The 18,609-nt window shown below is 39.7% G+C and overlaps 2 protein-coding genes across 2 annotated transcripts in view; both read right to left on the bottom strand.

Annotated features, from left to right (window-relative positions):
- On the bottom strand, positions 1 to 1,381 carry LOC148188028 (uncharacterized). Its single transcript, XM_088085497.1, has one exon. It carries the CDS (start codon positions 1,379 to 1,381, stop codon positions 170 to 172), a length of 1,212 nt encoding a protein of 403 aa, XP_087941623.1. The 3' UTR covers positions 1 to 169.
- Positions 1,382 to 6,646: 5,265 nt separating this feature from the next.
- The window catches only part of dpydb (dihydropyrimidine dehydrogenase b), a 29,724-nt gene continuing 17,761 nt past the window's right edge, over positions 6,647 to 18,609 (bottom strand). Inside the window, exons 19-25 of the mRNA XM_042497610.2 lie at positions 17,479 to 17,621; positions 14,590 to 14,644; positions 13,696 to 13,817; positions 12,627 to 12,776; positions 11,233 to 11,295; positions 9,942 to 10,019; positions 6,647 to 7,340 (exon numbers count right to left, since the gene is read on the bottom strand). Of these exons, the coding sequence (XP_042353544.1) occupies positions 7,176 to 7,340; positions 9,942 to 10,019; positions 11,233 to 11,295; positions 12,627 to 12,776; positions 13,696 to 13,817; positions 14,590 to 14,644; positions 17,479 to 17,621 (776 nt within the window). The 3' untranslated portion in view covers positions 6,647 to 7,175. The remainder of the gene's footprint in view (positions 7,341 to 9,941; positions 10,020 to 11,232; positions 11,296 to 12,626; positions 12,777 to 13,695; positions 13,818 to 14,589; positions 14,645 to 17,478; positions 17,622 to 18,609) is intronic.

Genomic DNA, 18,609 nt, shown 5'->3' with positions numbered 1-18,609 from the left:
GCAAGATGGCGCACTAGCAAGTTGATAAGTTGTCTACCTCCAAGTTAAGTCATATTATGTAGAGATGTCTCCACAAGTTTTAGTGACAGAAATAGACTCTATAATTAAATGACACTCTTCAAAAGTGCCATGCAACTTGCCATTAATTATGCTTAAAGCAACGTGCAGCCTATGGAGTTTTGGGTGAAGGTGGAGGAGGCAGTGGCGTTACTTTTCTGCCAAGACACTGCATGGAATTGGCGATGGGAGGGAGGAGGGGGTTGGGATTTAGGACGCTAACAGACTTAGGCTCTTCACACTCCGTCTTCACGACACGGAGTGGGAAGCGTTTGTGCCTTGATAACCGAGGAGCCTCACCTTGGCCCTCCGGTTCGCTGACAGAGGGGGACTGTGGCTTTTTACAAACAGGTGTTAAGTGTTGCATGTGCCAAGCCTCCAACTTCAGCTTTCTCAAGTCATCAGTGAGCCTTTGATTCTCATTACTGACCTCCTTGTATTTTGCCTCATATAATATTTTCTCTCCCTCTAACGCAGGGACCTTTTTGTTCAACTCTCTGATGGTCCACATACACTGTTGCAACTTCTGTATTGCATCAACTGGCCGCCTTGCCAGCATCTCCTCTATCGCTTTAATTTTTGCCTCTTGAGTTTTTAAACAGAGCTCATACTGACGGTTCTGGTTGTACAACATGCGGTTCTGGTTGTACATCACTTTATGAACAACAGACTTATGCAATGTCTTTTTTGCCCTAGATGTTTTTCGGCGTGATATAACTAAACCGTGTATCTGCCGCACCAATTTACTTACATCGGTGACTTCAATGGCATGCCTAAGTTTCTTGTTCTCGAGCCTAAGATACCTAAGTTCTTCCTCATACTCTCTGTGCGTCTGCCCTATACTTTGTTTTCCAGCCTCCTGGAGGTTAAGCAGACGCTGCTGCTGCATTACCTTCTCCATGGAAAGCTGAATGTCTTTTTCCAAACTCTCCTTCTCTGCTGCGACCCTCTCTAATCTATCCTTTACCACCTGTAGATCCTGCTCAGCACCAACTCTATAGCTCTCATGCATGATCTTACTTTGTGCTAATTCCCTCTTCACTTTTTTCAATTCAGCCTGACTCAAACGATAACACCTCTTAAACCTGACCAGCTCTGTGCCCTTCTTAGTCTGATCACAAGCCCGATCTTGGATCTCCTCCTCAAGTTTCTGAATCGTTTTGTTCCTTTCCTGAATTTCTGTCGCAGCCTTGGACAAGTTTAGAAAGATGAGCTTTTTCTCACCCAGGGCAAGGCCATGTAGGATTTTTAACTCTCTGTGCCTGCTTTCTGCTTCCCAAAGGTCACTATTAAGGCTGACTATCACGTCGTCCTTGTGCCTCATGAGTTTCAAGGTTTCTGCTGCGTGTTTTTGGAGCCTTTTTGTCACATCTCCATGTTTGTTTGCGTCACACTGCAGCTTTAATATAATGTTTCGCTGTTTCTCAGCTTCCACTTTGTGTTTTTCCATTTCTAATTTTAACACATCCGTATCTTGTTTCATTTTAAATATCTGGTCTTTCATGTCATTTTCTGTTGATTCAAGCTTACTTTTCTCGCTGATCAACTTCTTAATTTGTTTTTTCAAGCCCATTATACTTTCCTTATGAGAAAGGTTTTCTTGTTTTTGTTGCCTAAGCTCATCTGCCCTCTGACTAGAAATTTCTATTTCTTTGGCAAGCTTTTCTTGAATACAGTCCAGGTTTTCCAAATCCCATAGATATTTTTTTTCTGCTTCACGCATTTTATTTAATTCTGCCATCATTTTCCCCTGCTCAGCATCCTTTTGTTTTAGCAGTTGTTTCTGCTGATCTATTTTTTTGTTGGCAAAGTTTTTAAACCCCTCCAGCGCTGCTTTATCATGTTGCAGTGACTGTACTCCTAGGGTTAGTTTTTTGTTGTCTTTCCTCAAATTCCCAAACCTTTCTAGTTCTCTCTCCATCTGTTCTCTCATGGACTTTTCAATGGAGAATTTATTTTGGACCTCCATTAAGTCTTTTTTGAGGTTAGTAACTGTAATTTCATAATGGGTCTTTTCAAGATCCCGCTCAACCTCTTCCTGAGTTACGGTACTTTTGAGCTTGTTTAAGTCCTTTCTTAGCTTTTGTATAAGAATGTTTTGCTCCTCTACCGTACCTTTGAGCTGAGAGTTCTCATTCCGTTCTTTTTTTAATTTAGTCTCGGTTAAAATGAGGTCGCCCAGCCTTTGTTTATACTCTCTATTTTGGTCCATTAAGATTTTCTCCTTTTTTAATGCCCTATTAAGCTCCTCTTGTACTTGAGCCATTTTGTTGACCTTAAGATTGGTGTTTTTTTCTGGTTTCATTTTGCTGGTGTAAAATGAGAGTTTCTCAATTTAATCTAATAGATTAAAAGGCTGCAAAATCACCAACTTTAAAACTCTGCTGGGCAACCTAATATTTTACAGACTATTACAGACTGTATTATCCTTACACTTACTAACGCCGCCTGAACACGATATGTCACTGCCTCTAAGCGCAACAGCTCTCTGTACAGACCTTCACAGATTTCTCCCAAAAGTACCCTAATTCTGATGACTTAGTAAAGGCCCTGTGTGATGTAATGCCTTTTAGAATTAGTGGTGACATCACGGCATTCCACTGCCTTTACTTCTGTAACTTTATGACATCACAGAGGTAACTTGGAGACATCACAATGTAACATGATGTCATGAAGTAGAATAGAATGTGCATAGACAGAGCCAGCTGACCAATCAGAGCAGACTGCCCTTCCAGCTGACAAATGAGAACAGACTGGACTTCCAGCTGACCAATCAGACCAAACTGCTTCCAACTGACCAATCAGAGCAGACTGTGGTTCCAGCTGACCAATCAGAGCAGACTACGCTTCCAGCTAATCAGTCAGAGCAGACTATGCTTTCAGCTAACCAATCAGAGCAGACTGGGTTTCATTTGAGGCGGGACATAAGCTCAAACATATGGGTGAAGTAATGAGTCCTAAAACGTGGAAGTCTGTTAGGCTTTTAGCACTTGTACTGATCTACCACGTAGTTAGCTCCCTGTTTACCACAGTTTCTGTTATCAACACCTATAGTGCTAAATAGTGTTTTGCCTAATAGAAACTGCTGTACATAAGTTACCAAAGCAAAACGATTTATCCGTCTGCTGATTATGTGTCTATCAACGCACAGGCTGCGGTTGTTGGACAATAATGTTGTACCTGCCACAGCTGTAGTTGTGTTACCGTCACTGCCACATAGTAAAATGACAAAATACATCTGGAGGTGAGAAAACGGTCTTATCACACAACTAAACATCTCTGCTTTTTCCACAGGCCTGACATCATTGAGAGAAAGACTGAACTTTGCATCAGGAATGAAATCCTCCAGCTCTATTTTTTAACTGATATATTATTTTATCATATTATAGTTTGTTATATATATTCAATACACTTTGTAGCATGATTCACATATTTGTAAATTATCTTACTTTGTATTTCTTTAATTTTTATTTGTAGTATAATGCACATACTTTTAAATACATTTGATCTTAGATTTATAGCCTATGCATAGTATGAGACTAACCTATAAAATGTTACAATTTTCCTCTGAGGATCAGTTAAGTATTTATGATTATATTCCAAAGTTTCTTTCACATACCCCTACTACTCATCCTACTCATGTACCTTGTATTTCAGTCATCTACCAAATAAAACTGAAAAATATATGTCAATTGTCATTACTTATGTTTACATAAGCTTTTCAGGTATTTACTGTGAATCTCTCTTACAGGTGCAGGTCTTTATATTATATTACAGGGGTATTCAATTAAAATTCAAAGGGGTCCAGTTGCTAGAATGTCCTCCCAGCAAAGGTTTGAACCTCATACCTAAAATCAGAATCACAGTTAATTGATCATTTTTACCTCGATTACGATTAATGAATGATTATTTTGCTTTTTGTAGCTGTTTGTTTTTTGCTCTCATAGTTCACTGATAGTTTCATTTGACCAGGGTTTGTTGGAGTGTAATAAAGATATGATTTATCATTATTTATTAAACTTTATTTATTAAACTTTTTTTTGTAATGCATTACATACATTAAAATCTCGCTGCTTGTCTACAAATTAATCTGTGGCTCAGCGCCAAAATATATCTCTGACATGCTTGTGTCATATGAACCTTCAAGGAGCCTCAGAACATCAGGGGCCAGCCTTCTGAGCGTCCCAAGAGTCAGAATTAAACATGGCGAAGCAACATTTTGTTATTATGCAGCACAAACCTGGAATAACCTCCAAGATGAGGTTTGACAAGCCCAGATCACTTTTAAGTAAAAGCTAAAAACATTCCTTTTTCACACTGGCTACTCTGCTGACTACCAACTTATTTTTAAACTTGATTTTAAATCATTTTAAATTACCTTTTTATCTTTGCACCTCTTGACTGTGTCATGGTTCCTGCATCCTCCACACTGCCAGTAAATTTCCGTTCACCTTCCTCTGACCTGCTCTACCTCCTAGCCACGCCCTCTGCTGCAGCCTGCTCTCCCACAGCTGCAGCTCATCACCAATCAACCCGGTATTTAAGACACTCCTGTTCACACACTCATTGCCAGATCGTCCTCTGCAGTATGCACGTCTTTCCAGCACTGTCCGTCCAGATTCTCTGTTGCCGACCCTACCTGTTCCTGACCATCTCTTCTCGCCTGCCTCCCTGTGATCCGACCTGCCTTCTGTCCCCGACCACGAACTCAGTTTCGGCGTTCCAGAAATCTGACGGATTCCCCGGTAAAGACCTCTCTGCTCAGACTCGACGATTCTTCCGCCTGATCCCTGCTGGTGCTGCTGTTTCCGTGGACGGACCTCCCGGTAACCGAACCCCTGCCTGCCCTCGACCACCCCTCCGTTCGATCCCCGACATCACTCTCACACGTGTTGTCGGCTCACGGAGCTACGGGGTTTCCTCGCCACCGGCTACAGCGGGTACGTGTGTCTTCTACGTGTGTCGTGTCTTCGTTACTGGTGATCTCCAGAGACATTGTTTGGGCTCACAGCTCGAAGAACGAACTTTCATTCTGTGTCCAGTCTGCCATTTGTGTTGGTATTAATAAAAGTTATTACCAAGTGCCAGTGAAGCGTACTGTTCTGCATTTGGGTCCTCCTCACGCCCATTACAGTACGATCTGGCCAGAAATGGACCCAGCAGACTCCGGTGCTCTTCAGTCCCGCCTAGCCCGAGTTGAGGGAATGCTTCAACAGCACGAAGCTCAACTCACCTCGAACGCGGCGGAGGCTCGCCAGTCTGCTTCGGCGCTGGAACGGGCGCTAACTCAGCTAGCCACGCAGGTTCAACAGATGGCAACCACGCTGACGCAACACGCTGTTCCAACTCCAGTTCCCGTCCAGCCCGCTCAAGCTCCTACGTCATCATCCAGCGCCGCTCCTGAACCCCGGGTGGGGGCTCCTGAACGCTACGCTGGAGATCCTGAGGGTTGCAACCCGTTTCTCACTAACTGTTCCATCCTGTTTGCATTGCAACCCCATACCTTTGCCTCGGAAGCCGCCAGAGTTGCCTTCGCCATCAACCACCTCACGGGTCGAGCTCGCCTATGGGGAACGGCGGAATGGGAGAGGGGCACGCCGGCCTGTTTGTCGTTCCATGCCTTCGCTGAGGAACTACGCAAGGTTTTTGGACCGATTCCTGTGGGTCCAGATGCTACCGGGGGTCTTCTGAATCAACGCCAGAGAGATCGATCCGTTGCGGACTTCGCCATTGAGTTTTGCACGACGGCTCGCCTGAGTAGTTGGAACCCCGCTGCCCAGTGTGACGCTTACCTGAACGGCCTCGCTCCTTACATTAAAGATGAACTGGTTTCGTTTGATCTTCCTCAGTCTTTAGACGGCTTGATCGAACTCACCACCCGTCTAGACAGACGAATCCTGGCGAGGAGAAGAGAGCGGTTCCGGGAGGGGGAGACTCGCCGGACCCTCTCCAGTCGGCCTGGTCCTTCCTCCAGCCCGGCTTCGAACTCTGTACAAGGGACAGAACCCATGCAGGTGGGTCGCACACGGCTGACAGCCGAGGAGCGGGAGAGACGGCGTCGGGACAACCTCTGTCTGCACTGTGGTCAAGCCGGACACTTCGTTTCCAGTTGCCCGGTAAAAGGGCGGGCTCAGCAGTAAAAGGGGGCATTCTGCTGAGCCGATCCCGATCCACAGCTCGAAGAACGAACTTTCATTCTGTGTCCAGTCTGCCATTTGTGTTGGTATTAATAAAAGTTATTACCAAGCGCCAGTGAAGCGTACTGTTCTGCATTTGGGTCCTCCTCACGCCCATTACAGACTGCACTTTTTTCTTCTTTTTTATCATTTAGTGATTGACTTCACCTTGTATATCTTAACTCTTTCTCTTTTATTGTAAATCTGCATCTTTTATTGTGTTTTTATATTTTATTATTCTGTTAAGCACTTTGAACTGCCCTGCATATGAAATGTGCTATACAAATAAAGATTCCTCGCCTTGCCTACTGAAGTCGCTGAAACTTTAAATTGAATTAAACTGGTTATTTTTATGTATATTGGAACAATGATGCCCTGTCTAACTTTAGTTTGACCATGTTAGTTGCAGACAGTTTGCAGCATCACAAACCCTTTATTTAAATCAAAGACCACATCAAATATGCATTTCCTTTTTCACTGCTACATGTAACATGCAGTATGCTTATATCATTTGAATTTGTCCATCACATTGAAGAAAGTGTTTTGGAGAGATAACAATAAAGCAGAATCAAAAATTACAAACAATCCACATTACAGTTAAATTGTTGAAAAATGTATTTTGACTATTATTGTGAACTTTGAAAGGTTGGTTGTCAATTTCTCCTTTGGCATTGCCATGATGGTGCTAGCATTTCTTCAAATCAACATTAACTACATTTCCCATAAACTCTCAGCAAATCTTCTCTATCAGGAGATAAACTTGTTGGATGTCATTTTTCTCACTTTTGAATTTTTGACTTGCATGATTGAAGTTGAAATAAATTGCATTCATGGTAAAAAACAGATGTCTCAAACCACACATGCCATATTGATTAGTAACATCAAACTTCATATCTTATCTCCATTATTACATGGGCGGAGACTTTTGGTTTGTCCTTCCCTTTAGCAGACAGGACTGATGGGCACACCCCTCTTGGGTTTATAGGGTGTCTTCATGGTTACCATCTTGATGCAGTCTATGATTGGACAGACGCTGAGGCACAGAGTGCAGCCTGTGCAGTTGTCAGTCACGTTGGGAAGGTGGGTCTCTGGGTGGAATGTTATGGCCTGCCAAGACAGATAGCAGTCATGTTACAGGACAGTCTGAAAAAAAGGGTCCATCTAGATGCAGACTGACATTTTTTAAATGGATATTTTTCCCCTCTGTTTTATAAAATCATTCTGTCTAGACTTGCGTTTGACAAAATATCTCTGTTCTCACTACAGAGCAAAACGTCTCCAGGTGCTCGCTATCGTACGCTTTTCACACAGCCATCGTTACTGCTTCAGAGCTGCCTGCTGCTCTACGTACTGTATTTATACAGCTAAAAGCTGGCAGTCAGCTAATTAATGAGGCTGTGAAGCCACTGCGTTGTCAGCAATGCAGTCCTGCAAATAATTCTCAATAAAAAGATGTGTAAGGATGCACAATATTGGATTTTATGATGATATACGATATATTAAAAAAACACACTTGGCTGATAATCAATACAGATATATCCCCAACATGTAAAATTTTAGTGATCATCTAGTCTCTTCTGCAATGGAATTAACATCATATTTTGCATATTTCAATTATGATGGCCCACCAGCACAGGACACATAAAATACAATGCTTTTCAGTATATGTTATATTAATTCACTGTGCAATATAAGTCAACCCTAAGTTGAAATACTTCAACTTAAGTTGACTTATGTTCACTCAAAAAAAAAAAAAAGAGTAAATATTTATGTCCTTTGCTTTCTTCTCCAGCTTCTCTTGGTAGGGTGTGGTCTTGCTCTTGGACTTCAAACTTTCAGGTGCGTTTCACCACCTCACCACGAGGTCGAAGAAATTTGTGAAGGAGAATTCATAAGGACTTGGGAAAAGAGGACTGTTGTGTTTAGAGAATCCAAATGCACTTATGCCTGGCTCTGTGATGATGCATTAGCGGATATTACGGACGTGGGTCTGCTGTGATGACACTACAATGTTCACATGATGGACGACTAAAATCACGTCCTCACAGTTTTGGTTTTTTATGCAGCAACTAGTTTTGTTTTCTGAATTGTTGTTTTCTTTTAAACACTTGATGATTTGCTGCTGTCTTGAAGCACTTTGTGACGTGAATGTTAAAAACTGCACCTTAAATTAAGAGTATTACTATCATGATCATTATCATGATTATGATTATTATTAACTGTTTTTGTTGTTGTTATTATGTTAAACTACGCCCCGCTTGTTTTTGTTTCCTCCACTTTATACAGGCTAAACGAGGACAATCGGGTGAAAAGAATTGCATCTGAATAAGAATTAAAAGGGCTCCCAGTCACAGAAGTAAAATGTAATGTACACGAGATAGTTGTTCATGCTCACCATCCCTTCCTCTCATACTTATCGCATATTTCTGAATCCCAGAATAAATATATGAAAAAAGTTGTAAAATGTATGCAAGATATGTACAACATGTTAGACCGACTACTTCGTTTGTTATCATTCTTATGGTTCAAACATGTTGAATTAAAAACATAATCTGTCTCTAAATGTCCCCTTGTGTTCTGGTCAATATGATGATTATGATCTTGCTAAGATGTTTATTGTCACTTCATTTACAGAAGTACAATCATATGAAATACTTTCACTAGGGGAAACAGTAAATAGTAAATATCAAATACACATAAAACACAAAATATTACAATGAAATGAACATATAAGAAGCATGTATTTTTTTTATATACATGCTTACATTCAGGGCAAAGATCTCATTATAAATCTGTGCATATGACAGCATAAGAACCAGCACAGACCTCAAAAAACACCTGGCGCATGTAATTTTGGCTGTGTTCATGCATATGACACACATTTCTTCAAGATTGTGTACTTTTATTCTCAGAATTCCCAGCTCAGCTCCTACAGTAAGTCTAAAATACACTGTGGAAACTAAATTTTTGCATTCAGACTGTTATTTTTGATCCCCCAGCCATCAAAGCATAAAAACATGACTTGTATTATTTCTGGGTGTCATTCGGGGTTTTTTTTCCACCTGATGACATCGTTTTGACCATATCTGGCATATGGATAAAATACATGCTATTTCCACTAGGTGCACAGTCACAATCAGTGTTGCTGATAATCATTGACATATCCCAGGCTGTGACGGTTGAAAAAAACAATCTTCTTTGCAATAAGTATATTGAAACCTGCATTTTTTTTTCATCTCAAAACATAGTGCCATTGTGACAAAAACTTTACATTTAAAGGGCTAAAATTCTGAAAATTCATGAATATTTAATATGTATGATTAGGACTGATGTTAGATTTTTAAAACACACGCACACACACACACACACACACACACACACACACACACACACACACACACACACACACACACACACAGAGATATAACTCAAAGTAGAAAATAATATCAATGTATACAATTTTTCAAAGCTTGGTTTTAAAAAGTGCATTTGGTGCGCAAAGCGATACTAGTGTATGTAATATTAAAGTCCTCGAGGTAAATACGAGAAAAAAGGACTTTTTGGCTGCAGCCACGTAGAAGAACGCCTTAAAGAAAACCCAGAAAGCATTGCTCCATGCCGTCGTTGCCTATTCTCCATATGTATAAAGAGTTTATTAACTTTAAAGAGACAACTTTCTTTACGTAACAGACAGACGGACTGACTTACCTGGTAACCAGAGTCATTGCAGGTCATGTAACATTTTCCACAGTTGATACACATCTCTTCATCTATCAGAGCCTGGACCTGAGAGCAAAGGAGGCTCATGATTATGATCATGTAACATTCAATTTATTAAAGACTCAAAGTGTGACCTTTTATATAAATGTCACTTTTACAGCTCTTACTGATAGATCATTTGGAGGTTAATGCCAGTAATAATAAAGTAATAATACTTCATTACATTTCAGTGTTTTTTGAGTGTATCTATACTAAACTAGTTTTAAATTCTGTCAAATTCACTTGTAATCACTGTGTTGGATCTAAGCATTTTAGCTCCTTACAACAAATTAGGGAAGGAAGGGTGGAAGGAGGATGGGATGGACTGATGAGTTTTTTTGTTTTTTAACCATTTAAAACTCGAAGCAAATTGCCTTGAATTCTTTCAAAAACATTGAAAGAAGGCAATGAGCAACAAAGAAGAAATGATGCCAAACTTAGCAAGAAATCAGTAAAAAGCATAAGAAATTTTCCTGAAAAGTATTATTTTTAAAAAAGTGCTTAAATTATAATAATTCGGATTCTGAAAACATTTCCTGCCATATAGCTAATTGACTTTTCCCCTTGTTTTTGAATTTAAAGGTTTTAAAACTGGTGAAAGGCATCTGAAAGCAGAGGTGAAGTTGCTCCAGGTTTTAAAGGGTTAAACAATACGTGCATTCAAAACCCTACTTCAGTAAAAGTCAGAAGTATTGTCAGTACGTTGTAATTTTAGTATAAAAAGTAAATGAACTCTTTTTGCATTAAAATGCCCCTTGTGACTGTCATAATATTACAGCCTTTAAGTTGTAATAATAACCTCATCTTTCTTGAAGTATAATGTACGCTCCAATTTAAGGTGGTGTACGTTACGAAGATATAAACTTTATAATTCCCAAAATTCTGACCACTATCTTTTTTATAACCACCATTTACTTTTCATTCAATATGTAATACATTTCAAACAAAACAACAGGAGCACTGGAGAGGGACGGATCGCCCAAAAAGCTGCAGAAGGACTCCTGCACATTGTCTGAGTTGCAATATCACATATTTGCGACATTTCGGTACTAGACTTTCGTCAAGCAAACAAGTTTGTGTCAAATGAGAGCCATCTTAAATAGAAATAGAAATAGAAACAAAGACTGCTTGCCATGGTCTTTGGGCTTCTCATCACCTGAAGCTCAACAATCTCTCTTCAAATGTGCAATTCTTACTTAGAGGATAAAATGGCTTTAAAAAGTGAGAAAAAAAAGAGTACCTGCTCCGTGTTGTTAAGTTCCTGGTATGCTCCAATGTAGCGCAGCGCTCGGGCTATCACATCCTACAAACACACCCATGACACACACACACACACACACACACACACACACACACACACACACACACACACACACACACACACACACACACACACACACACACACACACACACACACACACACACACACACACACAGCATGGTTAAAAAGTTCCAGTACAGTATCCAAAGGAATAGTGTCAGTGTACTTGTACATGCTACTAGTGAGGATGCTTTTAACCAACACAGTGAGGACATTATTGGATACTGAGGACATTTTGGCTAGCACCTGCCTCTTATAAGACCTGTTTGAGTGTTGAGAGTTGGTTTGTAGGATCAGGTTATGGTTAAGTTAGAGTTAGGGTAAGGGTTGTATTTCATGGTGATGATTAAGGCTCGGACATACATTTCGGTGGTTAAGCACACACCCACATGCTTTCATTCATGGTATAACTGACAGATTACATCAGTCCCCTGCAGTGAACCTGAGGACTGGACTTTACAGATGTGCAAACATGGAAACTATGAATTTGCCCCTAAACACAGCCATGTAGCATATATTATGCCATTTGGCTGTGTTTCGCTGGCTCTTGGGCCTGTTGCTCAAACTACACCCTGTACCTCTGCATTTTTGTATTGCTCGCTATCCCACGGACTCAAAGAGTGTGCAGCTGATGAAAAGACAAACCCGCCTCTCTCTCTGTCTCTCAAACTCAGACCAAAACCTGATCAAATGGTAAAACAAGGTGGTGCATATCAAATATGAATTAAGATTACAATACTGCACTGCCAATTTCTTGTCTAAAATGTTCTCAGAAGCGTATTTTATTGCCCTGTTAATGGTGAGAGTCTGTGAACAGGAAGTGAGCACTATACTGCTTCCTGCGCAGTGAAAATGGAGACTGAAAAATGGAAATCAAACAGTAACACTAAGCAGCTGATCAAATATAACACCATGATTCTGTTAGTGAGATACATATTTCTCATCTCAAATGTTTTCAAAAAACATGTTTTGGCTTGCTGTTAAACTGAGATCCAGCCAGTTGCTGTTATGTAGGTTTTCTTCCTCTTGAGCAAAAGCGTCCTTTTTTTCTCTGGTCATGTATGACTGATTTCAAAAGTATTTGCGTCTTTCCACTGCAGAGAGGGCCTAGTTTTATGTGAGGGCCTTCCATTTATCTGTGAAATACTACTTGAGGTTAGGGTAAAGGCTGAGGGACTCATCATGAAATTTATTTATTTTAACCTCACTTAAGCACAGTGGAGGTAAGTGGAGGCGTGTCGTCCATTTTTATGTACAGTCTACGGTCCTCACAAAGATAGATGTACAAAGAGTGTGTATGTGTGTGTCATACCTTGACTGCAGGAACAGGTTTCTTGGGCGTGTTGTTGCACCGGCTTATGTCGGCTTCCGTCACATCCGATTTGACGTTTCTGAGCCTCTTCTTGTACTCTGCAATGGCTTCCGTCTTCTGCTGGAGATATGGGCCAAAGCTAGGAAGGCTCTACACACACACACACACACACACACACACACACACACACACACACACACACACACACACAAACACAAACACATGTAAGAGGAAATACCCTATCAGTGTTTTCAATACTAATAAAATGCAATAGAACACAGGTGTGGAGTTGTGGCTCCTATTTGTTTGAAGAGTACAAGTACATATGGACACTAACTATAATGTTCATAGTCAATAGCTACTGTCATTGTACAAGTATAATAACATTTAAAAGTGCTATACATTAAATAAAGCACTAATAAATACTTTAAAAAGGGTAGAAATGATCTATTGTTATTGCACAGAGGAACGCATGTTATTACACAGAATGACTATTATCATGGTTATTGCACAGAATGACTATTATTACTGTTATTACACAGAATGACTATTATTACTGTTATTGCACAGAATGACTATTATCATGGTTATTGCACAGAATGACTATTATTATTATTGCACTGAATGGATACAGTCTCTCCAGGATGTTGTGATGCTGTGATTGCAATAAATCACACAAATTCAGCAAGTCCCCTTGAATCCAATCACCGCGACTTTGACTCATACACAGGAGACAATACAGCATTCATTTTCTGAAACCTCTTATTCTGGTACAGGGTTGCAGGTGGGGGCTGGAGTGTATCCCAGCTGACATTGGGTGCTCAGGCTACCAGATTATCACAAAGCTAACACATAGAGACAGACAACCATTCATGCACACACTCACACCTACAGCCAGTTTACAATCACCAACTAACCTGATATGCCTGTCTTTGACTACGGAGGAAGCCAGAAATAATCCCTGTCCAAAATCCTTTTTTACAGTGTTTTTCTACATCAGTGGTAGTTAATGGCAGTAGTTGTCACTATAATACTGATAGTAGAATTATTAGTAATAAGCGGTTTTTACCTTTCCCACCAGGTCTTCCAGTCTGGGAACTGGTTTTCCCTTCTGATGTCTCTCTGTTGGAGGAGACTGACCATCCCAGTCCTTCAGCTCCAGGCTCTTCAGGTACAACAAGGCCTTCAGACCTGAACACATATATCGCACATAATGGTATTACCACATAGTTAAAAGGAGCTCTATATGATGCTCAGAGCATTTTGCTGTGTAAGGATATATTGGAGAAATGGCATCCTGAGCACAGAATGATGTCTCTGTGTGTTGTAATCTGACCTTCTCTGTTCATTGTATGTGCATGCATGTTAGTGCATAAGTGTATCCCACTGGTCAGCCAATCACTGCGCTCTGCACTGCTCTCTCACGGCGCTCACTGCTGATGTCAGTACAGCAACGTCATGTATAAAGCTTAGCACCCACCCTGTATTACCCCTCATGCGAGTTAGCATTTCTCCACCTCCAGTTCCGTCGTCTCAAGGTCAGTGGGACTTTATAGGAGTTTTTTTAAGTAAAGAGGCCTGAAATTAGGTCTATGGTTAACACAAGTTAAAGACAAACTAAAAGATTTTTTTTCCAGCTGAAAATGCCAGGCGCTTATCAGGGAAAGCCCAGTGTTTAAGAGCGTTTTGGAGGCACGGTGTTATTTTAGTGGAGACATTTTGTTTGCGTCTGGTTGCTATGATACGGAATATCTATGGAAGTACATGTTGGCATAATGGCAACGATCTTGTTTTGGATGAGGGGAAGGCTGAAGCATGCAGGGAGAGAGGACGGACCCACCGGTCTGTGTGAGTTCATGTCAAGTGTGACAGTTTATTTGTCCCTCCTCTACTGTGATTGGACGGCTGAAGTGACAGTGAGGAGTGCAGTGTTTTCACACACAGTTTTTACACAGTTACATACCTACACAATAGTCCTCAATCACAGTGAAGTCCTGGTTCTGTACTGCGCTGCACACCTGTGTGAATCAGACACAGAAAGACAGGCAGCAACAAAAGCATTATCGAAATTTATTTCATTTATCTGTGTCATATGTGTTTCTCCACTGGGAGACGAGCAACAGGCTTGAAGCTATTCATCACAATGGGAAAACCCAACAAGAATATAGATTACCGTCCCTTAGTCCTGTAGTCACTGAAGTAAATATTGGAGCATGTGTCACAAGCCCCAGCCCTTAACGTTCTGACACCAAAACTGCATTTTTTTTAGACAGACAAATCAGGAGAAAATTAACTCTGTAAGGAGACATGTCTCTGTTCTTGCAACATACTCTTGCAACATTTGGCAGCAACTGACGTCAGTTGAGATCATAAATTAAGATAGGAGATAAAAACGAGTGGCAAAATGAGGAATAAACATTAAATCTGTACTGTATATAGTGTTGCATTGTTTTCAATCATACTTCATCCATCCAGACAACGTTTATGCCCATGTAGGAGAGACCGGAAGTGATTAGCATTATGGCATAGTTTGTGTAATGGGTGTCTTCTTTTATAGAGTAATAATAATAATAAAAAATAATCCAAAACCAAACTGAGTTCAACTTTATGGAGCTTCAATTAACTGTTAAATATGACAAATATTTTACTGCAGCTTGTTGCTGTTTCTATCCCTCAAACTGCTCTATGGAATGAATTAATTTTTTTTTTTTAGATCCACTTTACTCTTGGATCATTTCACAACAACGTAATATTCCAGTTACTCATCAATTTTACAATACATTATCAATGCCAACAGCATCATATTAAAGGAGTACTTTAATCAGTGTAAAAAAGTAGATTTTACTAAATAAACAAAAAAAACCCTTCTAAACCCATTGACTTAAAAAATGTGAGGTCTGTTTGGTCTTGATTTATGTTTAGTCTCTATCTAATTTTTAAGTTTACTTAAAATTTGGTGATATTTTCTTAATTTTATGAAATTGTTGCAACTTAAAAATGACAAGCTTAATCAAATCAGTCTTTCTAAGTTTTAGCAGCTTCACTAAACCAAGTTTACTGTGCTACACACCTGTATTCTGCTAGCTGCAAATTAGCTAATCATATTTGTATTTTCTTTAACATGTTAATAAAATCCTCTTTGGATTAACTAACTTGGACTAACTTGGTTTACTGAAGTTGCTAACTGTCCTAAAGAATAAGGACATTTCACTCATCATTTTTAAGTTGCATCAACTAAATACTAACCTGTCTCTCATTCTAACGCCCCCACCCCTCCTCTTCTTTTTTTGTATTGTTGTACTTAACTTTATTAGTAACATTTGTATGCGAATCCTTGTTATTCATAATTTAATTGAGTGTTTTTGCACTGTCAATTTCTGACTGTGTTGTTTGTATATTTTAAAAAGAAAAAAAGAAAAAAGTTGCAACAACTTCACATAATCAAATACATACAAATACATTTTGACTTAACTTAATAATTAGATATAAAGTAAACATAATAAATTAAGATTAATAGTCAAGGTGATCAGTTTCCAAAGTTATTTTAAGTAAGATCAACTTGTCAGATTTTACAGTGTTTGCATATATTGATGAGTCATGCTGTGTGACCTTGAGTTCCTACATCTATGGAAAACAGCGAACATTTGTTTTTTTGATTGATAGGGAACCAGGTTTACTTAGCAGACCAGTTCTGCTGGTGGGTAGCAGTATGCAAACTCATCTGTCTGACACAACTGTGGCCAACTAGTAACAATGCATCCCGTATTATAGCTAAGAGCTAAAATATGTTTCTGAAAACATTTTAGTTGGTAGATACACAACTCAGGGAGGAATCTTGGTTTCTTTTTGATCAGCGCTGCTTAGTTTTTCCAATTTTTTTCTGCCTCTGTTTTTACTGTGCAGGAAGCAGTACATTGCCCACTTCCTGTTTACAAACTCTCGCTTTTACAGCTAAATGGGGTTTGAAATGTGGAATGACATCACTTTTCTTGTGCTGCTTTCAGATGCCTTTTACAAATGGATGTGATTTCCTTAAAAAACATGAGGAAATGAAGGCAATGAGCCACTTGATTAAACAGACAAACAAAAAAGAAGAAAAACGGCTCGGGATAAACTACATTTATGATTATGATAATTGTATATTTACAACTATGGTTAAAAAAATACTGTTAACTTTTTTAAATTATTATTATTAAGGTAATTCTTCATATACTTTTTACAAATTTCCTTACATTTTTTGGGGGGTAATTGGGCAAAAACATAGGCCAGGCAGTAACATCATCTTGATTTGTATCCCAGCAGCACTGCCTAGTTTTACAGTTTGACAGGATTTCAGTCAGAGTTTAAGAGAGGGAAAGGGTCTGTCTCTTTGTTACTGTGGTGTTGGCGAGTACGAAAATGCAGAATTACAGCCTGTAGTCAAAGCAACAGCCAGTGAAACTCTGCTGGATGATGCATTTTGTGTCATTTTGCATCATGTGGTGAAGATTCGCTGGGCAGTAATGTTTGGTGGATCTAGGTGATGGGTTAGAGGAAAGAAAGTTAAACACAGTTCATCTACGTACATATACTACCACCCTGTTTTGATACAAACCTGGTTAAAAATTGGTGAAGTATCCCTTTAAATGTGGCCCCCAATAAATCAGTGCCAACTCCTTGGAGGCGTGTGAGAAAAGCAACGTTTTCTACAAACATTCAAGGTAACAGCATGACTTTAGATAAACAAATTGCCATTTTGTGGGTGAAGTATTCCTTGAACAGCAAGTGATTGCTATCAAGTTCTTAATATAGAGTGCATGAGAAAACCGCTGCTTCCCTCTCACTCTGCTAGGTATCGCAGTGACTTTATCACCTGTAAGACCGAGGCCCCGGCGTGAAGAAACTGTAGGCCGCTCTCTGCTGAGTCAATGCCCCCGGTGGCCAGGATTGGAAAACCAGGAAGTGCTCTGGCGATGGCTGATACTGCTCTGAGAGCAATGGGTCTGATGGCGTTACCTGCACACATTATTTGTATTATTGAGAGCTAGCTGAGTGTGTACCTCATGTGTCACTTTATTTCATTCAGTCACTAAAGGATCTTTGAAAAGATAATTCTGGTCTACATTCATGTTAACTACAGTGGTCCCTCGCTATAACGCGGTTCACCTTTCGCGGCCTCGCAGTTTCGTGGATTTTTTTTAGTGCAATTTTGCATGCTTTTTTTTTTTTTACAGTGCAGTGTATTCTGCGTCCTGATTGGCTAAGGGACTGTAGACCATTGTCGATCAATCTCCTCCGTGCCGTGTCTCCTGTACAGTACAGAATGCGTTCAGCTTGCCAAATTTACATAAATTTTTGATCGCTAGGCACGGTCGGAGGAACTGTGAAATACTCGTGAGTCACTATTAATAATTTCTTATGAGTCCAACCTCGTAGGTTGATCGTTAAAATTAAATTTGTTAGTTCTAAAAGCCATCATAATTATTTATAGGAAAATGTTTATATTTTTATTTCTCAAACAAATGTTTGGGCCTGAAAACAGGTTTTGATCTTTGGTTTCATTCTATAATACTGGACCTTTTTTTCTAAGAAGGTTTGAACTTTGTGTTTGTGTTGATGTGTTATGTTATGATGATAATGCCGAGGGACCACTGTACAAACATCACACCTAAAGGTCTATCTAGACCTCTTACCGTCCAAGCAGCCTGTGGTTTCGCTTCATTTCAATACTACTTCAATACTAATATTGTTAAAAATGAGAGCACTGAGATCTGATATTTTCTTGTGATGGAACATACCTTTGAGTTATGTTTTTATTTGTATATTTGTATTTGTTTGTTGTTAATCTATATTAATTTGTCACTATCGATTGTACTTAATTAAGCTTTAGGGCCCACTTAAATATTACACACACACGTATTGCTCTGTGCACAAAATGCTCTTTTCAAAATCAAGCTTTTAAAAATATTATACAGATATATATCAGAATTAATTAAGGTGGAAA

The sequence above is a fragment of the Plectropomus leopardus genome, chromosome 12 (genome assembly GCF_026936395.1).
Source record: "Plectropomus leopardus strain MGB_pleo_1.0 chromosome 12, ASM2693639v1, whole genome shotgun sequence".
NCBI lineage: Eukaryota > Metazoa > Chordata > Actinopteri > Perciformes > Serranidae > Plectropomus > Plectropomus leopardus.
The sequence above is the reverse complement of the archived record's forward strand: the minus strand, read 5'-3'. Positions and strand labels throughout refer to the sequence as shown.

Excerpts from the sequence above, each read along its gene's own strand:
- LOC148188028 (XM_088085497.1), bottom strand. The coding sequence starts at position 1,381 with ATGAGGCACAAGGACGACGTGATAGTCAGCCTTAATAGTGACCTTTGG.